Raw genomic sequence first — 27,094 nt, 5'->3', positions numbered from 1 at the left:
GGCGGAATGTGCTGCCATGTAAAGATCTCAGACACCAGACATGGCGCACCATGTATAGATCATACTGCTCCGGACATGGAAACATTGGTATCTCTGCATTCAAACTCCGGAAACGTTCTTCCCAATGCACAGGTCCTGCACCAAATGAGATGGACTTGTTGATTGGACACCCCATGTATTGGAAATAATTTCCCAGAGGAGTTTCTGCTGGTTCAGAGTTAGCGAAATGTAAGGGGATTGGCTTTTCTGTTATAAGCCTGAAGATAAAGTGTTACAAATTAAATCAGGACAAATATTGAAAATATAGGATATAAGGACAATCATTTAATTACATAGGAATAGAAAATATCCCAGATTAAGTACAAGTTCAGTAACAAGGGCAACTGTTTACAGGACGTGTAACGGACAGACAGGACCAGATTGTGTTACCTTTGTGTGGTGTAACATCCGCCCGAGACAGAGATTAGACAAGGTAATGCTGACACAAACCTGCCTCAGTCAGTTTTCCTGCACTACAGGTTACACGCCATAAATACTGTAGGTGTGTGTGTGTGCTGGTGGGTTTATAAGTGTGTATTTGTGTACTAAGTATAGTGTATGAAGATGTGTTTTTTTGTTGGTGGCTGTATAAGTGGAGTGTATGAAGGTGTGTGTGTGTGTGTATATGTTGCTGGGTCCTGGGTGTATAAGTGTAGTGTGTGTGTCTGTATGTCTTGGTGGCTGTATAAGTGTAGTATGTATCTATGTACAGTGCGTGTCAATAAGTGTATAGTGTGTGTCTTGGAGTGTGTATTTGTGTGTGTTGGTCAGTGTATCGGCGTGTATGTGTGTCGGTGAGTGCATAAGTGTGTATTTGTGTTTGTTGGTGGGTGTACAAGTGTATAGTGTCTGCATGTCAGTAAGTGTATAGTGTGTGTGCATCAGTGGGTATAAACTGTGTTTATGACACACTGATCCTTGCATTATTACTCTCTCACGCGATTGTTACTGTCTCCCGTTTGCAGATTGTTGCACAAGTTCTTTATGTGACATCACTTATTAACCCCTTCCCTCTCCCTGAGCTGCCACCGCTGCTTCTCTGCTCTTTGTTATACTGATAAATCGCATTAGTTAAAAGGCTTGTTAACCCCGTCACTGCCGGCGCTGGCGGCATTGCACAGTGCAGAATTAATGCAGACACAATGATAGAAACTTGCCAAGAGCGGAATAGAACATTGGATCGTGGCCGTCTTGCCACGACCAAGTCTGCGCCCGCGTTTGGCCGCTGAGGGACCCTTCCCACAGACGCTCAGCAAAACGGCCATGTCCAAATGTCCTAGGCCGTGACCAGAGACGCACCTGTGATCACATCATTAAACCAGCGCTCGGCTTTGTGAGTGGCCGAGTGGGTGACAGTGTAACAACGCACTCTATACAGCCGGACCAGCACTTCATCTCTAATTACTATTACATTCCTGACAAGGTCCTCCAGAGCTCAACCCCACCATCACCAGCTACGGTGACCCCGCTTCCCCTTTCCCAACAAACTGACTGGTTTAGTGGCCTACCCTTTATAGAAATTAAAATGGCCGCCATATCTCGTGGGCTTCGCCGGCTAATAGAAAGACACGTGATTGGCCAGGTGATGTTGTGGTCTTCTATTAGACGACCAGCTAAATGTCGTGGAAGTAAAACCGACGACTGAATTGGTAATTTTCAGATGATTGCAAAAAAGAGCAGAAGCCTGAGATAGGGGACAGGGGCCCGGAAATGTTGTTATTTGTTTTGCAATAATGTGTCTAAACCCGTTTTAATTTAATATCTATATTAAACAGATAACGCCAAAAAGAGGACAACAAGAATCAAGTGAGTTTATTTTTACTAATATTTTGTTTCTGAGTCCCGGTCCAGCTGTATATTGTTCTTGAGTTGAAGTTGTTTCTGAGCGCCGGTCCAGCTGTATAGATTGTTCTTGAGTTGAAGTTGTTTCTGAGTGCTGGACCAGCTGTATAGATTGTTCTGGAGTTGAAGTTGTTTCTGAGTGCTGGACCAGCTGTATAGATTGTTCTTGAGTTGAAGGTGTGTAAAATGTCCTTTATCTCTTTCTATAGATTACTCCAGCATAACAGTACTCAGCATTCTGGTGTTAACACATAAAAAGAAACGTTTATTTTGAAGATAAATACTCACATACAAAAATAGCACAAAATTGCAGTGACGTTCAAATAAGTCATAATATCTTCAAAGATAGTTGTATATTATTCTGTTGCTGAGTGGAATACTTGTGTTTGATCTTGGTATCAAGATATTAAACCTGATTCCTCCTTTCTCCTGGTATTAACCCTTCTCTCTTCCATCTTGGTGTAATCCCTCTGATTACACCCAGGAGGGTGACATTCTGTCCTCCACTACAAACTACATCTATCAGTATTTATCCAGATAATGTCCCTTAGTCAGCCCTTACCACCGCTAACTGGATTACCAAATAAGGTCTTGCAGCTTGAAACTGATGTCATATCTGCTAAGGAAAACTACCCACCTGTAGTGTATAAAATTATTACCAAATATGGTATGTCTTCATGTCTTCTGAAAATATTTTATAACTCCTGTCAATCCAATACCAACACTCTCACGATTGCATCAGCCCCAACCACAGTTGTCGATAATCAGTCAAATGTCACCCACAGGTTGTCTGAACACAGCTGCAATCCTATTGTAACTCCAAATTCTATACTAATTTGACTGAATCTATCAAAGGATACCAATTAACCACCATTACATATCATATGTATGATCTAATATGTATTAAAGAAAGAATTGTTGCAAATCAGGCAATATCATACGGTATGTGTGGCAATTTGATTTTGTACCCCGGATTCAAACCTAATTATAATATACTAATGTAACTGAACTGGAATTCTTATAAGTTGCTTCTGAGTGCTGGTCCAGCTGAATAGATTGTTCTTGAATGGAAGTTGTTTCTGAGTGCCGGTACAGCTGTATAGATTGTTCTGGAGTTGAAGTTGTTTCTGAGTGCTGGTCCAGCTGTATAGATTGTTCTTGAGTTGAAGTTGTTTCTGAGTGCCGGTCCAGCTGTATAGATTGTTCTGGAGTTGAAGTTGTTTCTGAGTGCTGGTCCAGCTGTATAGATTGTTCTGGAGTTGAAGTTGTTTCTGAGTGCTGGTCCAGCTGTAAAGAGTGTTCTTGAGTTGAAGTTGTTTCTGAGTGCCGGCCCAGCTGTATAGATTGTTCTTGAGTTGAAGTTGTTTCTGAGTGCCGGCCCAGCTGTATAGATTGTTCTGGAATTGAAGTTGTTTCTGAGTGCCGGTCCATCTGTATAGATTGTTCTTCAGTTGAAGTTGGGTAAAATGTCCTTTATCTCTTTCTATAGATTACTCCAGCATTACAGTACTCCGCATTCTGGTGTTAACACATAAAAAGAAGCGTTTATTTTGAAGATAAATACTCACATACAAAAATAGCACAAAATGGCAGTGACGTTCAAATAAGTTATAATATCTTCAAAGGTAGTTGTATATTATTCTGTTGCTGAGTGGAATACTTGTGTTTAATCTTGGTATCAAGATATTAAACCTGATTCCTCCTTTCTCCTGGTATTAACCCTTCTCTCTTCCATCTTGGTGTAATCCCTCTGTCACCCTCCTGGGTGTAATCATTCTGTCCTCCATTACAAACTACATCTATCAGTATTTATCCAGATAATGTCCCTTAGTCAGCCCTTACCACCGCTAACTGGATTACCAAATAAGGTCTTGCAGCTTGAAACTGATGTCATATCTGCTAAGGAAAACTACCCACCTGTAGTGTATAAGTTTATTACCAAATATGGTATGTCTTCATGTTTTCTGCAAAGATTTTATAACTCCTGTCAATCCAATACCAACACTCCCACGATTGCATCAGCCCCAACCACAGTTGTCGATAATCACTCAAATGTCACCCACAGGTTGTCTGAACACAGCTGCAATCCCATTGTAACTCCAAATTCTATACTAATTTGACTGAATCTATCAAAGGATACCAATTAACCACCATTACATATCATATAATATCATATGTATGATATAATATGTATTAAAGAAAGAATTGTTGCAAATCAGGCAATATCATACGGTATGTGTGGCAATTTGTTTTTCTACCCCGGATTCAAACCTAATTACAATATAATAATGTAACTGAACTGGAATTCTTATAAGTTGCTTCTGAGTGCTGGTCCAGCTGAATAGATTGTTCTTGAATGGAAGTTGTTTCTGAGTGCCAGTCCAGCTGTAAAGATTGTTCTTGAGTTGAAGTTGTTTCTGAGTGCCGGTCCAGCTGTATACTGTAGATTGTTCTTGAGTTGAAGTTGTTTCTGAGTGCCGGTCCAGCTGTTTAGATTGTTCCTGAGTTGATGGGCTTTGCTCTGAGGTTGCAGGACCTGAGGACCAGGGAATAATATCTATGGAGAAACCATTGAAGGGAGAGTTGGTGAGTGCAAGTTCTATCTTTTGCTCAGTATAGCAGCGCACACAATCAGAGTCGTGATGATCAGTGGGGCTTAAAGCAGCAATCCTGGCAAATTTCAATAAATACATTTATTTTACAGAATTCTAACCGAGGCTCTGCGGAGATGACCACGCTAGTTACAGCTCCACCTGTGCTGAAGCAGAGATATCTTTAAAGCCTGACCTGTTGGTGACCCTTGAGGACTGGAGTTGGCCACCATTGGAGTAGGGCATGGCAGGACCCAATGTCTTCCATACGCACATGGAAGAGATTACAGGAGCCAGAGGACAATGCGCAGGTTACATTGAGCTCAATCAGTGGCTCAGTCAAAGACCACCACCTGTGCTGAAGCCGGGATATCCTGAAAATCTGACCTGTTGGTGGCCCTTGAGGATTAGCATTGCCCAGCCATGATATAGTGTTTATAGTGACCAGCTCTGCTCAGTGAGGAAGGAGTTACATGCAAAGAAGGCTGGATATACAAATGGCCAGCCCATGAGATCATGTGACTGAATCTGACCCTGGACCTAGATATAAAGGAAGGCGTGGGAGACTCACAGGGAATAACATACAGAGCGACACTTACATACATACATACACACTGCCCTCCTTCCCCATCATTAGGGTCGGATCATGAACTTCATCCCAGACCTCTCCACCGAGACCTGGATTCTCCTGGCTGCTTTCTGGGCGCTCTGGTTTCTGTGAGTATTGTGACTGCTCCGTGTGCTGCTCCTGAACACAAAGTCTGGGGCAGTAACTAGGACTAACTCCAATAGAAATACTTTCACTTCCACAAACCAATTATTTCTATGATTTTAGATCACTTTCTCTGATGCTGTTCTCATTGCACATAGCTTAGCGTGTTCTCATTAGTATGTTCCTCACACAGACCTGTAGCATGTTCCTTCACACAGACCCTTAGCATGTTCTCAGTAGTATGTCCCCTCACACAGACCTGTAGTGTGTTGTCATTAGTATGTTTCCTCACAGAGCTGTATTGTTATCTTTAGTACGCTCCCTCACAAAAAAAGTTGAGTGTGCTTAGCACGCGCATTTTAAGTGAAACGTCTTTGGTCACTGTTTTGTCACAGATATTATATTTGTGATGGTGATATTTTTAATTAAAATTAAAAACACAATGTCCGTGGCAAAACGCAAAGAAGTTTGACTTAGAACGCGCGTGCGCGGCACACACCTGTTTTAGCTATTTGCACTTATATAGTTATACTAACTGGCTCTGTGTGTGCATCTGTGTGTGTGCGCGTGCGTCTCTGGTGCCTCTGTGTGCGTGCGTGTCACTGTGTGTGTCTGCCTCTGTATGTGTGCGCCTCTGTCTCCCAAGCGCTGCCACTGCGCATGTGCGCCAGAGTCCGGTTTCCGCTGCGCATATGCGGCGAGACCCGGCAGTGTTTTTTTTGCGCATGCGCAACGGCAACACTTGAAGGTCGCGAGCGACAGCGCGCGCCTATTAGTACCATGACGTCACTCGTGTTACGTTTTTTTCGTCACAACGCAAGGATTTTTCCCCATGAAAACCCTGTAGGCGCCAGCAAAGAAGTTTTACTTCAAAACCTGTAGCGTGTTGTCATTAGTATGTTCCCTCACACAAACCTGTAGCGTGTTGTCATTAGTATGTTCCCTCACACAAACCTGTAGCGTGTTGTCATTAGTATGTTCCCTCACACAAACCTGTAGCGTGTTGTCATTAGTATGTTCCCTCACACAAACCTGTAGCGTGTTGTCATTAGTATGTTCCCTCACACAAACCTGTAGCGTGTTGTCATTAGTATGTTCCCTCACACAAACCTGTAGCGTGTTGTCATTAGTATGTTCCCTCACACAAACCTGTAGCGTGTTGTCATTAGTATGTTCCCTCACACAAACCTGTAGCGTGTTCTCATTAGTATGTTCCCTCACACAAACCTGTAGCGTGTTCTCATTAGTATGTTCCCTCACACAAACCTGTAGCGTGTTCTCATTAGTATGTTCCCTCACACAAACCTGTAGCGTGTTCTCATTAGTATGTTCCCTCACACAAACCTGTAGCGTGTTCTCATTAGTATGTTCCCTCACACAAACCTGTAGTGTGTTCTCATTAGTATGTTCCCTGAGCCACCTGTGCTGAAGCTGGGACTGATTGAGCCACCTGTGCTGAAGCTGGAATATCCTTAATATCTGGCCTGTTGGTGGCCCTTGAGGACTGGAGTTAGCCACCCCTGGTCAACCCCATCCTGCCTCACTGGATCGTCACCTATATTTACCATCACTTCAGGGAACACACATTATTCAGTAACTCAGTGCTTCTCAAATCTCTCTTCTGGGCTCTGAGGCAGTTTAAGCATATGTAATAGGTGTTCATTCATCTGTGTGCACGTGTGTGTGTTATTCTTAAAACCGTGTGTGTATGTGTGTATAAATCTCTATCAAATGGAAATATTACTGTGTGCTCATTTGCATGTCTTAGACAGGTTTGCGCCTTTCACCATTATCACCCAGCACACAGCAGTGAAAGGCGGGGTTGCAGACCTGTCTAAGACATGCAAATGAGCACACAGTAATATTTCCATTTGCTATATGCTTTACAGTGGAGTGGTTTTGTCACTTTTTTTACCCAACATAACTTAACTGTGTGTGTTTGTGTATACACACACACACAGACACACAGACACACAGACACACAGACACACACAGACACACACAGACACACAGACACAGACACACACACACACACACAGACACACACAGACACAGACACACAGACACAGACACACAGACACAGACACACAGACACAGACTAATCCATTCTGGAGTATGGAGTACACAGTAGCATGGCTTAGTACAAATAGCCAAGAATGTCTGCACAGCGTCAGGATGCTGTAAGCAGGGCACTGGGAAAATTAGAATTCCCGACATGTCCTTCTTTGGAGAGAAAACACTGGATGTTGTACCTTGTATTAAAGTTGGGTGAAGACGTCTCTCACACTACATGGTCATTTCTTCCCCAGGTACGGGATCTGGCCATTTCGATTCTTTAAGAACTTGGGAATTCCTGGACCCATCCCGTTCCCGTTTATAGGGACCTTTCTGGGATATGGCAAAGTGAGTATGTGGCTGGCACCAGAGCAAAATGCAGAAGGTGTAGTAGGAGGAAGAGGACAATGCTGGTGGAACAGTTTTGGAAGGTTGTGGGGACAGCGCATTATGACAATCAGCCCTCTGCGCAGCTCACATAGAGCAAGAACACACGCTGCTAATTAAATTCACCATCTCTGCCCAATTAATCTCAGATATGCCATAAAATATCCCAATAATAGAGCCCTGTGCTGCAAAGTGAAACATTGTATCTGTGTAACCTTGTGGGATGCTGGAGTCAGACCTACATACAATGTAGTTCCCTCCATGGAGTACCCAGGACTCAATAACTGGAGGATTACAGCAGGCTTATTTTACCCACATCACTAGCAGAAGCCCCAAGTCCATCGTCTCTGCGATGTGTATTTGCTGAGTGGTACACATGGTATACAGCAGCACAAATATTCATTCGGATACTTCCTGCCAGTGTTCTTGTTCCTGAACAAACAACAAATGTAATAAGTATATTTATTTGTATCCATTTATCTTTATTTAGGGATGGCGCTGTGTATGATGGCATGTTCTGTATATCCGTGTCTTTGCAGGGTGTGGTGCAGTTTGATATGGAATGTTTCAAGAAGTATGGAAAGATGTGGAGGTGAGTATAATATCCACAAAAGAGACACGCGTGCATCAAGCTTGCCGGGGTTTAATTTCCTTTAGTGGAGCAAGACATGGGGGACGTGTGTGTGTGTGTGCATGGAGCGGGACACGGGGGGCCTGTGTGTGTGTGTGTGTGTGTGTGTGTGTGTGTGTGTGCGTGGAGTGGGACACGGGGGGCCTGTGTGTGTGAGAGGAGCAGGACGCGGGGGGGCCTGTGTGTGTGTGAGAGGAGCGGGACACGGGGGGGCCTGTGTGTGTGAGAGGAGCAGGACACGTGGGGGCCTGTGTGTGCATGGAGCAGGACACGGGGGGGGCCTGTGTGTATGAGAGGGGAGCGGGACACGTGGGGGCCTGTGTGTGTGTGAGAGGAGCGGGACACGGGGGGCCTGTGTGTGAGAGGAGCGGGACACGGGGGGGACCTGTGTGAGTGAGAGGAGCGGGACATGGGGGGCCTGTGTGTGAGAGGAGTGGGACACAGAGGGTCCTGTATGTGTGAGAGGAGCGGGACACGGGGGGGGCTGTGTGTGTGAGAGGAGCAGGACACGGGGGGCCTGTGTGTGTGCAAGGAGTGGGACATGGGGGGCCTGTGTGTGAGAGGAGTGGGACACGGGGGGGGGCCTGTGTGTGTGAGAGGAGCGGGACACGGGGGGCCTGTGTGTGTGAGAGGAGTGGGACACAGGGGGCCTGTGTGTGTGCAAGGAGTGGGACACGGGGGGGCTGTGTGTGAGAGGAGTGGGACACAGGGGGCCTGTGTGTGAGAGGAGTGGGACACGGGGGGGGCCTGTGTGTGTGAGAGGAGCGGGACACGGGGGGCCTGTGTGTGTGAGAGGAGTGGGACACGGGGGGCCTGTGTGTGTGCAAGGAGTGGGACACGGGGGGCCTGTGTGTGAGAGGAGCGGGACACGGGGGGGCCTGTGTGTGTGAGGAGCGGGACACGGGGGGGCCTGTGTGTGTGAGGAGCGGGACACGGGGGGGCCTGTGTGTGTGTGTGTGTGAGAGGAGCGGGACACGTGGGGGCCTGTGTGTGTGAGAGGAGTGGGACACGGGGGGGGGCTGTGTGTGTGAGAGGAGTGGGACACGGGGGGGCCTGTGTGTGTGAGAGGAGCAGGACACCTGGGGGCTTGTGTGTGTGAGAGGAGCGGGACACGGGGGGCCTGTGTGTGTGAGAGGAGTGGGACACGGGGGGGCCTGTGTGTGCGAGGAGCGGGACACGGAGGGGCCTGTGTGTGTGCGAGGAGCGGGACACGGGGGGGCCTGTGTGTGTGTGAGGAGCGGGACATGGGGGGCCTGTGTGTGAGAGGAGCGGGACACTGAGGGGGCCTGTGTGTGTGAGAGGAGCAGGACACGGGGGGCCTGTGTGTGTGAGAGGAGCGGGACACGGGGGGGCCTGTGTGTGAGAGGAGCGGGACACGGGGGGGCCTGTGTGCGCGAGGAGCGGGACACGGAGGGGCCTGTGTGTGTGCGAGGAGCGGGACACGGGGGGGCCTGTGTGTGTGTGAGGAGCGGGACACGGGGGGCCTGTGTGTGTGAGAGGAGTGGGACACGGGGGGGCCTGTGTGTGTGAGAGGTGTGGGACACGGGGGGCCTGTGTGTGCATGGAGTGGGACACGGGGGGCCTGTGTGTGTGAGAGGAGTGGGACACAGGGGGGCCTGTGTGTGTGAGAGGAGTGGGACACAGGGGGGCCTGTGTGTGTGAGAGGTGTGGGACACGGGGGGGCCTGTGTGTGCATGGAGTGGGACACGGGGGGCCTGTGTGTGTGAGAGGAGTGGGACACAGGGGGGCCTGTGTGTGTGAGAGGAGTGGGACACAGGGGGGCCTGTGTGTGTGAGAGGAGCGGGACATGGGGGGCCTGTGTGTGTGAGAGGAGTGGGACACGGGGGGCCTGTGTGTGAGAGGAGTGGGACACATGGGGGCCTGTGTGTGCATGGAGCGGGACACGGGGGGGTCTGTGTGTGCGTGCATGGAGCGGGACACGGGGGGGCCTGTGTGCGGGACGCAGGATACTGTGTTAGGAGTATACGTGAGACACTAGGAGGGGGTCTGCGAGGGAAATGTCTGAATTTGGCGACCATAACACCAAATTCTAGTAAAAATCTGTAGCCGTGGAAGTAGTCGGCTGCGTAAGTAACCGCTCCCCAAATGCAGATTTCCCCTGGCTCTCTCCCTGACACGGAGTAGCCGTGATGCCTCTGTGCCCTGTGCTTTGCTGCAGGCTTTATGATGGCAGAGTCCCGGTGCTCGCTGTTTTGGACCCGGTTATAATTAAATCCATCCTGGTGAAGGATTGTTACAGTAACTTTACCAACCGGCGGGTAAGATTATTTTTATTGCTATTATCCTGTGATAGAAATGTGCATTACGCACAGGATCCTGCACCTGATCTGTCTGACCAATCAGGGCTCCCTGCCTGAGGTTCTGAGCACATGACTCTATGAGCTTTGCGTTATGCAGCACTCTGATTGGTTGATGTCCTGCTGTGTAAGGCTGGGGACATGGTGCCTTAGCCCGTGCGGAGGCGTGCGCGGCCGTGACGTCACCCGCTTGGAGTGGGTGGTTTTTTTGGGCCATGGTGCGCGCGACGTCCGTTGGCATGTCTGGGGGCGTGCCAGTGACGTCACGGAGCTGGTTCGCCCTCATTGGGCGAACCGCTCACGTTACCTGTCTGTCGCGCTGATCAGTTTAACTGATTTCTCATGCAACGCGCGGCACCTCCTGCTCCCACATGGACGCGAACACTGCCTTAGGGCTGTCTGTTTGCTCAGCGTGCGGCTGCCTCTGCACGGTCTCCTGTACCATGGCCCCAGCCTTAGGCCAAGCTCAGGCAGGCTGTAATGTCCGCGCCTCCGCCGTGCGCTCCTGCAGTCCAACGATCTGTGCTCAAACTGCAGGAGTTGGGTCGCGGCGTTTGGGGGCGTGACGAACACGTCACGGAGCTGGTTCGCCTTTATTGGCTGAACCAGCTCACGTGACGCGACTGCAGCCCCAAATGTCAATTTGGGTTGTGGCGGCAAAATGTTGCAGCGTCAACGCTGTAGTTTGCCATCACAAGCCGTTTCTAGTGTGACAACTGTCATTCACGCAAAGAGTGACGGACGTGCGCGTGCACGTCGCATAGCATCCTGTCTGATCTGGACCTAACCCGCTGTTGGGTAACTTGCGCCCTCTTTCTGTCTCATGCAGCATATCAGTCTGAGCGGCCCCCTAAACTCTGCTGTCTCTTTCGCTAAGGACGAGCACTGGAAGAGAATTCGCACGGTTCTCTCACCCACCTTCACCAGCGGCAAACTCAAAGAGGTAAAGAGCCCATGGGGGGCATCTTATTCCCCGATATGTAGGAAGACGGTGAATCACTGAGCGCTGCGTGCTCTGGCGCACACAAGTCTTCAGGCGAACGATCATTAGCATTCAATCTAGACCATCATAAAGACCACTGTCTTTTAATAATTATACTTGTTTAATACACAATATGTTAACGCCCAGAGATATCATAATCTACCAAAAGATGAAGTAGATGAGGTGAGTCCATGATGTGTAATCAAAAGCTTTGGTGTATATTCACTGAAGTGGGATCACGTTAATGAGTGGTAATGGTGGATAATAACCATTGAGAGGCAGTAGGTATTGCACCTTAATGAATATACCGTTGTCTTTCAAGATGAAGGATCGAAAGGAAACACGGTTGGGTGATTTATTTTAGTTTATTAATAAATGATTCATATTTTATTTGAATGACCCCATACACATGGAGATGAGCACCGTAGGTCCCTAGAAGAATCTGTTCAGCTGTCACAGATGTGTTCTCCTCTTTTTCAGATGTTGCCGATCATGCAACATTGCTCAAATGTTCTGGTAAAGAATATGCGGATGCACATGGATAAAGATGAACCATGTGTCATGAAGGAGTAAGTCGCTTTGTACCGATTGGAACACATTAATGGATTTAACCAATTTCCCTCTTAGTTGAGAACACAGTCAATTTTTGTCCTGGGCTGATTGGTGATCAAAGTGTAAAATAATTTCCTGTATCTTTTTCTAGATGTCAAACACCTGAGTCCCATCACACAAACCCCACAACCTCCTCTGCAAAACCAAATCTTTAATGTTTTGCTTCTGTTAGTCAATAGAAATCAAACTGATTCAAATCAGGACAGTACTTTGAAAAACATGGCGTCCAAGAATATGTCTGACTGCAGTATCTCCCCTTCTGCACTTTGTGATCATCTTGTCTCCTTTATGCTCTCACAATTCCTCTTTCTTCCCCCGCTACATTCATACCTTGCATTCCACTGAACTCTCCGCCCTGAAATCCACCCTGAACTTGAGCCACTCTTCCTTTGACTCTACCTATAACATTGATCCTGTTGTCAATATATATAATGTTATCCTTTGCCACTCTAATCCCCAACCTTGGCGTAACACACTTCCATGCTCCTGCACTCCCTTCTCTGAGCACCTCTGGAGGAAATCTCGCACTCACGCTGACTTCCTCTACTACACATTTCTGCTTCCCGGTTCTAACTCTGCCCTCTCTCAGGCTATACAACAATACTTCTCTACAATGATTAACTCTCACAACCCCACGTTGTCGTATCTATTTCCGACTCTCTCCTGTGACCTTCTTTTACCTTTTTCTTGTAAACGAGCCTCTAATCTTACAAATTCTTCCATTTTGGGATCCATAAAAAAGCTCTCTCCTGGTTCTGCTCGTATCTTTCTAATCTTGCCATTGCTAGCTCTTCTGCTTCTCCTGTTGGCCTTCACTCCAAAATTTCACCTCTATGCAGATGACACACAACTGAATCATTCAGCCCAAAGCTTAGACATGCAGTCCCAAATCACTGGTTGCAATTTCAGGCTGGATGTCCCTACGTCATCTGAAACTAAACACGTCTAAAATGGAGCTCATCATAATCCCACCTAAACCAGGCCCAATTACTCCATTTTGTGTCACCATTAATAACACTAGCATTCTTCCATTCTCCCAAGCCCGCTGCCCAGATGTAATATTTTCCTTCTCGCATTCATGCTGTTGCTAAATCTTGCCAATATTGTTCCACCGCAACATTGCCAAATCCGCTCTTTCTTTTTCTTGCTCTACCACTAAAAATCACCCATTCTGTCATTATCTCCCGACTTGACTATAGAAACCTTCTCGTCTCCCAGCTCTGCCTATGCACTGACCAATCCGCGTCCCTCCCCATCTCCAAGTCACGCCTACAATCTCACCTCGTCCACAAAGCAGTTGGTTAGTTTGGACCTGCGGTTACTCGCATTCCTGATGCACTGATATACCCCTCAACTATAACAAGTACGGGTGGTAGGCAGCACTCCACCGTATCTAGAAAAGAAATCAATAGAGATATGGTGCAAGGGAACTTAGAGGGACCTCAAACCGTCCTAACAATGTAATATGTGGATATGGGGGTTCCCAGCACTCAAAATTGATGAAAAAATGACAAAAGAGGTTCAATGCCGATAAATAAATAGTTTGTATTTGTGAACATATGATGAGTAGGTTACAGAGAGCCTAACTAATTAAACAGATATCAAGAGGGGGGAAGGGAAAACGTGTTCCCTTCTCTCCCCTCCCCCTGTATATATTGTTTATATCTGTTTAATTAGTTAGGCTGCCTCTCTGTAGCCTACGGCTTGCTTTATCATCATATGTTCACCAAATACAAACTATGTATTTATTTATTGGCATTGAGCCTCTTTTGTCATTTTTCATCAATTTTGAGTGCTGGGAACCCCCATATCCACATACCCCCTCAGCTATGTTTTATACTGCACTTGCCCCTACTGTATTAAGTGAGCCTCCCATTATTCCATTTAGATTAAGTCTGCAGACCAGGGACTCCCTAATTCCCATTGCCACTTTGCATAATATCTCACGGCACTGTCTTGCTAGTTCTGCAAAGTTCTGTGTACATTGTTACTGCTGCATAAATAAAAATATACATATTTAATTACCTCAAAGGCTGAGCTGTATCTTTCCAGGCAATGCATCCCTTTCTCTGATCTCCTAGTATCCTTGGAGCTTACAGCATGGACGTGATCACCGGCACCTCTTTCAGTGTGAATATTGACTCCCTGAACAAACCAAATGACCCGTTTGTTACCAAGATCAAGAACATGCTGAAACCTGGATTATTTAGCCTATTGCTCATCCTCGTAGGTAACGTGTTTTACAAAATGACAGCGTTCTGCGATTTATTTCTCACATTTTGCTATAACCAGCTTACCCTGCTGAAGATCAGCATCGACATCTTTGGTTATAATTAAATAATTTCTTGTAATGGTAAAAAGAAGCAGATTGGGATGACTCGGTGCTGGATACATCCTCAGGTGTTTTTTGTTGACCAGTTAATTGCTGTTTTTAGTTTCCTGGGTTTTATCTCTTGTGTTTGTATTTTCCACATAAATTGATTTTGTTTTTTTTTAATGTTTTTTCTTGCAGTGCTTTTTCCGTTCGTTATTCCAATTCTTGAAAAACTGAACGTGCATTTTTTCCCGAAAGACTTCATTGAATTTTTCATGAAAGCAGTTACCAGCTTCCAGGAGAAGAGGCAGAAAGGGGACCACTCCGTGAGTTCACAACTGGATGATTTGTACAATTGTGACACAAGTCTCTTTTCAGACCATGTTTGACATTTTACACAGCAATTAATGTGCTGTGTGCTTATTTAAATACAGACAAAAGCAGAAAGGCCAGCGCAACATACAAAGTGACACAACATATAGTACAATACTTCAGTGCTTATCTGCTCATGAGTAAGGGTCATTTAGTTAAACCCGTTGGCCAAAGCATTATAAGCCGGCAGCCACGTCACAGCATGACCAGTATGCAGCCACGTCACGGCATGACCAGTCTGCAGGTCCTAACACTACCTGGCACAATTCTCACGTACCTCTCTTTACTGCTGGAGGGAGAAAGACCATACTGGGTCCGTGATGCACAAGATCATGATAAAAACTGCTAATTGGAAAGTGGGGCGGGGCGACCATTAAACCCTGGGGAGGAGGGGCCACACCTCCAAGCAACAAGCGCTGTGTAACCCATCAAGCTCCAGAACCCCCAAACCCACCCTCACATCATATATACAGCATATATATTAGTGTCAAAAAGCAGTGCTACAGAGCGTGGCAAGATATACAAACAAAAGCAGAAAGGCCAGCGCATCATACAAAGTGACACAACATATAGTACAATACATCAGTGCTTTTCTGCTCATGCGTAAGGGTCATTTAGTTAAACCCTTTGGCCAAAAGGTTACAAGCCTGCAGCCACTTCAAGGCATGACCAATCTGCAGGTCCTAACACTACCTGGCACAGATTTCAAGAACCCTTTGTCTCACCACAGCTGGTAGCCACTCATTTATTTCCAGAGATGATCCACACTACACAATTGGCTGCACACTTGTGTCACTTTCATTCTGTCTAAGTGCTGTCACAAAGCACCAGAAATATCGACTGAATTAATATTTTGTCTCATTGTCGTGAAACCCATTATTCTCAGGAAATGATGGGACAGTTTGGAAAGTAATAACCTCAAAGTAATGGCATCTGTGTTGTAGATGTATGTGCTGTCAATTATTTGATGGGCCTCCAAGTGGCTTTTTTTTTTTTTTTTTTAACTTAAATTTTTATTAAACATTTTTTTTTCATACAAAAGAAAAATTAACAAAACATATAACATATAAAAGGGGGGATAGGGGAGGGGGGAAGGGATAGCATTTGTAAAAAATATAGCATTGTACACAGCAATTTAACTGTCACATATATCACTCTGTTCCAAGTATTCTAATCTATGTATGGGGATATACCTGCATGGCGAAACCAAGGAGCCCAAATCTCAGAGAATTGTGAGGTCGAGCCATTCAGATAGGCTGAGAGTTTTTCCATATAAACTATATGCCAGATTTTATTGTTTATTTGGTTTAAGGATGGGGGGGCAGGTTGTTTCCAATTTTTGGCAATTGTACACCGTGTAGCATTTAACATTTGGGTTAGTACTCTAGCTTTTTTTACTCCAACTAAATTTTGACTTTAAATGGAATGCGAACCATATTAAATATCTAGGGGTTCAACTACCAAGTGGCTTTTATCAAAATAATAAAAATACATTTGAGAGTATTGTGCACCTTGGCACCAAAAAACCATCACAGACGTGTGTCCTGATGCTGCTTAGAAAACATTGAGGTTTTACTTCTGTTTAGAATCAGGGGCGTAACTACACTACTGCAAAACCCTGGAATGCAGGGGAGGGGCCCCGATTGGCCAGAGGTCGGGCCCAAACTCTGTGTCGGGTTGTCGGGGCCTTTTTGCTGTAGGGCCCTCATGCTGAGACCACCCTCCCCCTGCCGGTGTACCCATGTCCCAGTCAGCACCAGAAGTTGGGCCCGCCCAAAAGTTGGGCCCAACCTCTGGGCCCGCGTGGCCCAGCTTCATACTGACACAGACCTGAGGCCTCTCCCCTGTCCCGCATTGCCCATAAGGCAAGTTAAGATGCGAGAGGAGTTGAGTGTGAGAGGAAGGGGGAGTTGAGTGTGGGAGAGTGTAACAGGAAGGGGAATCTAGTGTGACAGGAGGGGGAATAGAGTGTGAGACTTAGAGAGGAAGGAGAAGCATTAGAGTTAGAGGGGCGAAGAGTGAGAGAGTTGGTGGGGAAGAGTTAGAGAGCAAGGTGGGAGAGAGAAGGAAGGGGGGGGGGAGAAAGAGAAGAGGAATAGAGAGAGTTGTAGAAGTGAGGGGTAGAGTTAGGCTAAGGCCCCGCTCCCTCCGTCAGTGCTCCCGCACTGCAGACAGGCGGGGCGCTGACATACACAGACCGCGATATGCGGTCTGTAGGGAGCAGGAGCCGGAGCGGGAGGTTGGCGGGAGTGGGAGGCTTGAGCAGGAGGGGGGGGCGTGGCTTGAGCGGAGGGACCCGCTACTCTCCCCTCCCCCCCTCCCTCCATGGGCTCGGGCTGGAGCAGCTGATTGAAGGTAAATAAAGCAACACACACACACAGGCACTCATACACACGCACGCAGGCACTCATACACACACACACACGCAGGCACTCATACACATACACACACACACAGACAGAGGCAGGCACTCACGCACTCAGGCACACACATACACAAACACAGACAGGCACTCAGACACACACATACACACACACACAGACAGGCACTCATGCTGCTGTCCCTCCACACTCCTCCCCGCTCCCCGAAGCCTCTCCTCCTCCCAAAGCCTCCCCTCCTCATTGGCTCACAGCCACACCACGTGACGCGTCGCCGCTTGGGATCACAATTCTCTTGTATCCCGTAGCGGCTGACGCGTCACAGCGTGTAGTGAGCTGTGCAGCCAGGGGGGACCGGGACCGGCTCGGGAGGATTCCCCTGCTGGTGGGGAAAGCCCGTGCAGCCGCCCGCGCCGCCGAGCGCAGCGGGACCGAGGCCTTAGACAGGGGTAGAGTGACAGAGTGACAAAATTGTAGTTACGCCACTATTCAGAAATGGAGGTTACATTTCCAAATCCAACTCACATTTTATGGTGAGACCAGAGCTTTGTGTTTTCATTCTGTTGGGTTTACAAAATCTCACATCAAATGGGAGTGAAGCTGCAATGTGACTACATCTAAACTTCTACCCACAGGGCCGTGTGGATTTCCTGCAGCTGATGGTCGATTCGAAGACAACAGATGATGGAACCAATGGAGTAAATGATGAGCGCAAAGGTAATTCAATGGGTTCATCAAACACACAATTTTCAGGACTGGGTTGGGATTATTCTCTAACAGACATTTCACACCGTGAATGCAAACCTTGTTCGAATGTGGTACAGTATCTGCGAGTGTAAAAAGATAATTTTACTCCATTTCAAAAACAGCGTGAATTACTCCACTATATATTTTTTCTTTCCTGTTTGAGGACATTATAACGATTTGTGAGACTGGACAGTCTGGGCTGAGCAGCACCCATCTGTCCGACAAATAGTTCTGTTTTCCTTCCATTTCGAAATTTCTTTTTTCACATTTGGTGCGACAATATTTCATTGTTTTTAAACACCTATTTCACATAGGAAATGGCAGATAAAAATACCACTTGTGAGCGCAGTCCCACGTCTCAAACAGGTCTATGGACACGCCTTTCCCAATTATCTCTCAGCATACAGTGCTTCCACTGCAGCAAGGAATTCTGGGAAATGACATGCAAATGGGTACAGAGTCGCCTATTGCTTCTTATCCATTTTAACATGGAACCCTATAAGCGTATGCCTGTCGCATTAAATAGGAAACATTCATTCTTGGGAGAATTCTGACACTTGTTTACAAATTATATTTAAGCTACGCCCTTTATTTTTGTTTTGTAAAAAGTACCTTTACTGCACAATACCAAATGCCAGAATGAAGCCTAGAGACAGGATTTGATAGCAGATAAGAACCACTTGAATCACTGGTCTGTTGTAAGCCTCACAGGGTTAAAAAAAAATATATGTGGGTCTTCAGGATCAGTGAAACTTTAGTCTACTGATGTATTAGCCTCTACCATCTATCTCGGGTGTCTATGCCATGTATCCACCACCTTTTCCTTTGCAGAAGTACTTCCGCACATCTCCCCTGCACCAGCCATGAAGCTAAAAAAAATAATAACCGAACAAAACATAATGAGAAATTGCATTAGAAAAAGTACTTGTGAGGTTTGGAAACCTCATGTACAAACTGAACTCTCATGTTGGGTCTTAAATGATATACACATATATAGTTTCCTGGCGCTTTTGCTGTTGTACATATTCTGCATGGTGTTTCCCTTCACAGCACTGACAGACATGGAAATAATGGCTCAGTCCATTATATTCATCATTGCTGGATACGAGACCACAAGCACATCCCTTTCCTACCTGTTCTATAACCTGGCGACGCACCCTGACGTGCAGCAGAAGCTGCAGGAGGAGATAGACGCAGCTCTCCCAGACAAGGTGAGAACGTGCGTTGTATTACAGACAGCGCGGCTTACGTCATGTCTAACAGATGGCTCCTTTCTGGTCAGATGTATAGTGGAACATTTGCATTCTTGTCCCATTCGTCGGGTACAGAAGTGTGACGGTCTTTCGGGGCACTTTGTAAACATTGGCAGCTGAGTGAGTGAGCCGAGACTGCGCAATATTAATCTTCCAATATAGATGTAGCAGACCTTATTGCACCTGTTAAAACAAGGTGTACCATTAACACTAACGTGATATTTAATGACGCGATAAAACGTGCGCCATTGAAAACACTAGTAAGGTGTTCATGATGTATGTAACACACCTGCTTTTTCATTGTTTATTCTGCGTTAACAATGTCTGCTACATCTGTACGACCCATTGGAAAAGAAACATTGTGCAATGTTACAGTTTGAATGACTGAACCACCTGTGCTGAAGCAGGGATGTTCTTAAAACCTGACCTGTTGGTGGCCCTTGAGGACTGGAGTTCGCTACTCCTGCCCTACTCCACTCCGCTCTTTAGGTCTCTAGGAAATTACACCTTTCTATGAATACACCTGGTTCGGATGCATAATCAATGTAACCAGCTTAAGTCTTTCCCAATTGTCCCTTCAGGCCAGTCCAACCTATGACATTCTGATGGAGATGGAGTACCTCGATATGGTGATCCAGGAAAACCTGAGGATGTTCCCCACTGCCGTGCGGCTAGATAGAGTCTCAAAGCAAAATGTGGAGATTAATGGAGTTATCATCCCAAAGGGAACGATCACCATAATCCCACTGTATGTGCTGCATCGGGACCCCAAGTACTGGCCAGAACCGGATGAGTTCCGACCCGAGAGGTACCTCACCAAGAAGCTTTGGAGCCTGTTGAGTTCCAGTGCAGCTCCAGCCTCTGAGACACAAGTCCAATTAACCCTAATATCACTGGGATTCCAGAGGGTATGGGAAAGCATTTCAGAGGGAGAGGGAATTTAATTGGGAAATGTCTGTAAGTTACAAACATGGAACTTAGTAATTTGCAAATCAATAATATGGAAAAGCCAAAAAGCTGACCAAACAATGACTGGCACATTACTGACTAACACAGCAGTACGGTGACGGCTGCCGTGTCGCAGCCGAATCGGATATGACCGATTTGGATTCATCTGGGGCATTGACTTTTGGCACAATTGCAAAGTCCAAAGCAAGAGGAAAGACTCATGGAAGAGTGATGGTAACACTGGGGTCCTGGTAATACCGGGACTCATTGCTGCTCGGCCTTCGACTTTCTCTCCCTATTCCAGGTTCAGTAAAGAGAACAGAGAGGCCCAGGACCCGTACACCTTCCTGCCCTTCGGAGCTGGGCCCAGGAACTGCATCGCTATGAGATTCGCTATTCTGAACATGAAATTGGCCATCACTGTCCTGCTGCAGAACTTCACCTTCCGGCCTTGCAAAGAGACTGCGGTAGGCAACATTATAGAAAAATCAGCCAGTAACATTCTGTATACAACTCCAGCCGATGGCATCACAGGCACAGGTCATGGGACTTGCAGCTGTACCAAGCAATCATTCATATAGACCTTATCTGCTAACCTTTCTGTCTCCTGAGCAGAGGGTCACGCAGGGCCGGCTGGATGGCGTTCCCATCGGTGTGATTGCACTGGACCCCCCTGCTTACCAAGGCCCTGTGCTCTCTGCGGCAGTGATGTAGGGAGCCCACCCAAGATCACGGAAGTCAGGGCCAACTTCTGTGCCAGGAACCCCCAGGTGGGCTCGCTCCAGCACCGCCACTGCAACCGCACCCATGGCTGGGCCACGGGGAAGAGAATAGGCCACACACACACACACTGCACCTGGTCCTGTGTGGGAGGCATTAGACATGCTTTCTAAATACCCCACTGGTTAAGGAGACACCCAATGTGTAAAATAAGAAAAGCTTGGTAAATAACTTGGGGTGCTTAGGACCCTGAATCTCCCACTCTTTATTCCTCTTCTGCTTTGGGATTCTCATTTCTTCTTTACTTTCTGCAGATCCCCATGGAGTTCAGCACACAAGGCGCCATGCAGCCAAAGACACCAATAGTTCTAAAGATTGTTCCTCGGACATCAGCTGAAGAGTGACAGGTGGAATCAGCACACACTGCAGCCTCCCATGCTGTGAGTTTCTGCCAGCTTAAAAGATCAGCAGCAGAATGAGGCAAGGTTCAAAACCTGGGAGAAATTGTAACAATATTTTAAACGCAATGTTTATTTTCCATAATATTACAAGTAATGCAGAGCTCTCACCGCACAGTATACAGAGCCTACAACATTCAGACACATGGACTGTGCAAACCATGAACCGGATAATACCGGGGTCGCAATGAGGATGTTACTGTATGTGAATGTTGTCCGGTCACTTTGGCTTCACTGACAATAAAACATTTATATGAAACTAGTTGTGGAATAATTAAGCCCCCCTGCATTGTGGTGATGCACGGCATTGTGGGAACTGGCTGTGACAGGCAGGGCTTGTCTTAAAGCTGCAGATACTTGTAGCATTTTTTTTAAACTACTCTGAATGAAAAAAAAATTTTTTATGTATTATAATGTAACAAGCATTTTTAGTTTCTATAGCAACCATTTACAAAGTCCCACCCCCTTCCTCTGCTGAAACAGGCTCTGGCACACCCCTTTTTTTGAGCCCTGTCCTCTCTCTAGCAGGGCACCAATTGTATCTAGTGACTGCCTGGTCACATGATCTTCTCCACAGAACTTTGCATCTTTGGTCCACTTCTGCTGCACCAACAGCCATTTAGTGAACCCGCAAGACGAATCTTCACCGATTGATCACAGGAGAACAGATCGATCGACAGCTTGGCTATTTACTTATCATTGTGTCTGGATTGTACTGATGCACATATTAAAGGGGTGAAATAAAAAAAGAACAGCTGGATTGCAGCTTTAAGTATGGGGCTCGTGGAATGTGTCCAGCGTTAAAATCCGCTCTGAGCCCCTGCTGCGCAGGACTCACAGGTCGGACATGTCCGAGCTCAGTCCATAGACAGCTGGACACTATCCCGCAGCATTGCAATATCAGGCTGATTTGTTACCGATGGTCTTTAAGCCACAATCTGTTTCTAGGTTGTTTTTTTCCTTGTATCTCAGTTATGAAAAGAACAATTCAGTAACACTGATAATAATAAAGTGCTGGTCCCTCCGCATAGTGATTTCATGTAGCAGATAACAGGATTATTTATACTTCCTGATATGTGCAATACTGACATTTCTAAGCTTTTCAAGTATAAGCAAATTCTTTAGGTGGTCTTTAGCCCTCAAACTCTGCCGGGAGGTCACCGTAAACAGACATGGCCTGCTTAATTCAACAGTGCAGCCTAGAGGCGCACAGATTTCGGAAATCACAATTTAGGGGATAGGCCCCAAAAGTCCTGAGAATTTATAGGAATCCCATCTGAGACCAGCGGGCAAATGTGAAGGAGGGAAGAGGAGAGGTGCAAAGTGTGAGCAGAAAGGGGAGAGTAATGAGCTAGATCAAGGGTGCTCAACTCTGATTGAGCCACCTGTGCTGAAGCTGGGATATCCTGAAAACCTGAGCTGTTGGGGGAGATGTGTGGGGGTGGGGGGGGGGGCTTGAGGTCTGGAGTTGAGCACCCCCAAGTTAGAAAGTGGTATTTCTGTGGAGATGTAGCGGGGGGAGGGGGGAGGGATATGTCCAAGGCAACAGTAGAAGAAAGCAGGAGCGATGCGATCAACATCACTTAAAAAAAAAAACGTTCTTTACATCTACATTACAGCTGGGGTGGCCAGCTCAGCCTCCAGCCCTCACGGGCCACCAACAGGTCAGGTGTTCAGAATATTCCTGCTTCAGCACAGGTGGCTCAATGAGTCACCTGTGCTGAAGCAGAGACTAAATCAGTCTCAGGTGGCTCAATCAGTGGCTCAGTCTTCTGGAACCTTTCTAATTCACTTAGAATACCTGAATGATGAAGGGAGGTTCTACCACCAGAAGCTTTGGAGCTAGAAGAGTGCGGCTGTTCTTCTTTCCGTCTAGGCGGAATGTGCTGCCATGTAAAGATCTCAGACACCAGACATGGCGCACCATGTATAGATCATACTGCTCCGGACATGGAAACATTGGTATCTCTGCATTCAAACTCCGAAACGTTCTTCCCAATGCACAGGTCCTGCACCAAATGAGATGGACTTGTTGATTGGACACCCCATGTATTGGAAATAATTTCCCAGAGGAGTTTCTGCTGGTTCAGAGTTAGCGAAATGTAAGGGGATTGGCTTTTCTGTTATAAGCCTGAAGATAAAGTGTTACAAATTGAATCAGGGCAAATATTGAAAATATAGGATACTAGCTGAGAGACCCGGCGTTGCCCGGGATGTAATGTTCCCGTTCCTCTCTCTCCTCCCCCCTCTCTCTGTTTGTCCCCCATTCACATCAATCCAGTCCCCCCCCTCCCTCCCTCCTTTACAGCTTCATGTAGCGTGTGTGCGTCAGTCACTGTGTGTTTGCTCGCGCGTCAGTGAGTCTGAGGCAGAAACACAAACACACACAGACTGACTGATGCACACACAGTCAGTGTGTGCCTCAGTCAGTGTGTGCGTGCGTCAGTCAGGCTTTGTGGTGCGCGTCAGTCAGTGTGTGCGTGCGTGCGGCAGTCAGTCAGTGTGTGCGCGCGGGGCGTCAAAGGCAGGGGGGGGCGTCAAAGGCAGGGGGGGGCGTCAAAGGGAGGGGGGGGGCGTCAAAGGGAGGGGGGGGGCCCTCAAAGGGAGGGGGGGGGGCGTCAAAGGGAGGGGGGGGGCGTCAAGGGAGGGGGGGGGGCGTCAAAGGGAGGGGGGGGGCGTCAAAGGGAGGGGGGGGGCGTCAAAGGGAGGGGGGGGGGGGCGTCAAAGGGAGGGGGGGGGGCGTCAAAGGGAGGGGGGGGGGGCGCCTCAAAGGCATGGATTCCTCCCCCTGCATTTCCTGCAGTGGACAGGAGGGGGGGGGCAGTGGACAGGAGGGGGGGGGCAGTGGACAGGAGGGGGGGGGCAGTGGACAGGAGGGGGGGGGCAGTGGACAGGAGGGGGGGGGGCAGTGGACAGGAGGGGGGGGGCAGTGGACAGGAGGGGGGGGGCAGTGGACAGGAGGGGGGGGGGGCAGTGGACAGGAGGGGGGGGGCAGTGGACAGGAGGGGGGGGGCAGTGGACAGGAGGGGGGGGCAGTGGAAAGGAGGGGGGGCAGTGGACAGGAGGGGGGGGGGCAGTGGACAGGAGGGGGGGGGGCAGTGGACAGGAGGGGGGGGGCAGTGGACAGGAGGGGGGGGCAGTGGACAGGAGGGGGGGGGCAGTGGACAGGAGGGAGGGGGCAGTGGACAGGAGGGGGGGGCAGTGGACAGGAGGGGGGGGCAGTGACAGGAGGGGGGGCAGTGGACAGGAGGGGGGGGGGCAGTGGACAGGAGGGGGGGGCAGTGGACAGGAGGGGGGGGGCAGTGGACAGGAGGGGGGGGCAGTGGACAGGAGGGGGGACAGGAGGGGGGGGCAGTGGACAGGAGGGGGGGGCAGTGGACAGGAGGGGGGGCAGTGGATAGGAGGGGGGGGCAGTGGACAGTGACACACACACACACACACACACACACACCTCAGTTGATGCGCCCTTTCTCAGTTCCGTTTGGCGCCGTAGGTGGGGAGCGACACCTACCTGTACTTCCGGGCGCCGCCACCGTCTGACTCGGCGCCGCGAGGGAGGAAGGGGGTCCGCCATCTTACGCGCCGCGTGGCAGCTGCGGGAAGCGAGGTGATTTGGAGCGGGGAGAGGTGATTTGGAGCGGGGAGAGGTGATTTGGAGCGGTGAGGGGGGAGAGGTGATGCCGCTGGGGAGGGGGAAGAGGTGATGCCGCTGGGGAGGGGGAAGAGGTGATGCCGCTGGGGAGGGGGAAGAGGTGATGCCGCTGGGGAGGGGGAAGAGGTGATGCCGCTGGGGAGGGGGAAGAGGTGATGCCGCTGGGGAGGGGGAAGAGGTGATGCCGCTGGGGAGGGGGAAGAGGTGATTTGGAGAGGGGAGAGAGGTGTGTGTGTGTGTGTGTGTGTGTGTGTGTGTGTGTGTGTGTGTGTGTGTGTGTGTGTTTTATTTATTTTTTTGGACCTTTGGCCCGTCACTCCGCCTCAGGCCAATGAGAGGTGTGGGGGGCGGGCCAAGGGGGTGGTGTGAGTGTGTGAGGCCAATGAGAGGTGTGCGGGGGCGGGCGGGCCAAGGGACCAATGAGATTGCCGCTAGGGACACCGGACATCCAGCAGGCAGGCATGCATGCAGGCAGGCAAACATACAGTGCTTTCACTAATATAGTATAAGATAAGGACAATCATTTAATTACATAGGAATAGAAAATATCCCAGATTAAGTACAAGTTCAGTAACAAGGGCAACTATTTACAAGACGTGTAACGGACAGACAGGACCAGATTGTGTTACCTTTGTGTGGTGTAACATCCGCCCGAGACAGAGATTAGACAAGGTAATGCTGACACAAACCTGCCTCAGTCAGTTTTCCTGCACTACAGGTTACACTCCATAGATACTGTAGGTGTGTGTGTGTGCTGGTGGGTTTATAAGTGTGTATTTGTGTACTAAGTATAGTGTATGAAGATGTGCATTTGTGCTGATGGCTGTATAAGTGGAGTGTATGAAGGTGTGAGTGTATAAGTGTAGTGTATGTAGGTGTGTGTTGCTGGGTCCTGGGTGTATAAGTGTAGTGTGTGTGTCGGTGTATGTCTTGGTGACTGTATAAGTGTAGTATGTATCTGTGTACCGTGCGTGTAAATAAGTGTATAGTGTGTGTCTTGGAGTGTGTATTTGTGTGTGTGTTGGTCAGTGTATCTGTGTACAGTGCGTGTGTGTAAGGGTCTTGGACTGTGTATTTGTGTTTGTGTGTTGGTCAGTGTATCGGCGTGTATGTGTGTCGGTGAGTGCATAAGTGTGTATTTGTGTTTGTTGGTGGGTGTACAAGTGTATAGTGTCTGCATGTCAGTAAGTGTATAGTGTGTGTGCATCAGTGGGTATAAACTGTGTTTATGACACACTGATCCTTGCATTATTACTCTCTCACGCGATTGTTACTGTCTCCTGTTTGCAGATTGTTGCACCAGTTCTCAATGTGACATCACTTATTAACCCCTTCCCTCTCCCTGAGCTGCCACCGCTGCTTCTCTGCTCTTTGTTATACTGATAAATTGCATCAGTTAAAAGGCTTGTTAACCCCGTCACTGCCGGCGCTAGCGGCATTGCACAGTGCAGGATTAACGCAGATACAATGATAGAAACTTGCCAAGAGCGGAATAGAACATAGGATCGTGGCCGTCTTGCCACGACCAAGTCTGCGCCCGCGTTTGGCCGCTGAGGGACCCTTCCCACAGACGCTCCGCAAAACGGACATGTCCAAATGTCCTAGGTCTGACCAGAGACGCACCTGTGATCACATCATTACACCAGCGCTCGGCTTTGTGAGTGGCTGAGTAGGTGACAGTGTAACAGCGCACTCTATACAGCCGGACCAGCACTTTATCTCTTATTACTATTACATTCTTTACAGGGTCCTCCAGAGCTGAACCCCACTATCACCAGCTACGGTGACCCAGCTTCCCCCTTCCCAACATACTGACTGGTTTAGTTGCCTTCCTTTATGTAAATGACAATGGCCGCCATATCTCGTGGGCCTCGCCGGCTAATAGAAAGACACACGTGATTGGGCAGGTGATGTTGTGGCCTTCTATTGGACGACCAGTTAAATGTTAAAGTAAAACCGGCGACTGAATTGGTAAGTTTCAGACATGATTGCAAAAAAGAGCAATGTTTCAGAAGCCTGAGATAGGGCTGAAGCACGGATATCCTGAAAACCTGACCTGTTGGTGGCCCTTGAGAACTGGAGT

At 48.1% G+C, this 27,094-nt stretch overlaps 1 protein-coding gene and 1 long non-coding RNA gene across 3 annotated transcripts; one reads left to right on the top strand and one right to left on the bottom strand.

Moving 5' to 3' along the window:
- Nucleotides 1-4,585: 4,585 nt before the first annotated feature.
- On the top strand, nucleotides 4,586-21,614 carry LOC142463335 (cytochrome P450 3A24-like). 2 transcript variants are annotated; one of them, XM_075565958.1, is made up of 13 exons: nucleotides 4,586-5,189; nucleotides 7,494-7,587; nucleotides 8,166-8,218; nucleotides 10,437-10,536; nucleotides 11,405-11,518; nucleotides 12,038-12,126; nucleotides 14,251-14,399; nucleotides 14,682-14,809; nucleotides 17,869-17,950; nucleotides 19,031-19,191; nucleotides 19,815-20,041; nucleotides 20,486-20,648; nucleotides 21,216-21,614. In XM_075565958.1, exons 1-13 carry the CDS (start codon nucleotides 5,119-5,121, stop codon nucleotides 21,303-21,305), a joined length of 1,521 nt encoding a protein of 506 aa, XP_075422073.1. In that variant the 5' UTR covers nucleotides 4,586-5,118; the 3' UTR covers nucleotides 21,306-21,614. The 2 variants fall into 2 exon arrangements, with proteins under 2 accessions (XP_075422073.1, XP_075422074.1); XM_075565959.1 differs by lacking the exon at nucleotides 10,437-10,536 and having other exon boundaries at nucleotides 5,150-5,189.
- LOC142463337 (uncharacterized) lies at nucleotides 18,763-25,350 on the bottom strand. Its single transcript, XR_012787417.1, has 3 exons — nucleotides 24,811-25,350; nucleotides 23,161-23,368; nucleotides 18,763-21,395 (listed from the first exon to the last, which is right to left on the bottom strand). It is a non-coding gene; the product is annotated as an uncharacterized LOC142463337 (long non-coding RNA).
- Between the last annotated feature and the right edge of the window lie 1,744 nt (nucleotides 25,351-27,094).

The sequence above is a fragment of the Ascaphus truei genome, chromosome 11 (genome assembly GCF_040206685.1).
Source record: "Ascaphus truei isolate aAscTru1 chromosome 11, aAscTru1.hap1, whole genome shotgun sequence".
Lineage (NCBI taxonomy): Eukaryota > Metazoa > Chordata > Amphibia > Anura > Ascaphidae > Ascaphus > Ascaphus truei.
This window is presented reverse-complemented; position numbering and strand designations above follow the sequence as displayed.

Coding starts and splice junctions, on each gene's coding strand:
- LOC142463335 (XM_075565958.1), top strand. CDS start 5,119: ATGAACTTCATCCCAGACCTCTCCACCGAGACCTGGATTCTCCTGGCT. Junction 12,127..14,250: donor GAACCATGTGTCATGAAGGA/GTAAGTCGCTTT, acceptor CTGATCTCCTAG/TATCCTTGGAGCTTACAGCA. Junction 17,951..19,030: donor AGTAAATGATGAGCGCAAAG/GTAATTCAATGG, acceptor TTCCCTTCACAG/CACTGACAGACATGGAAATA.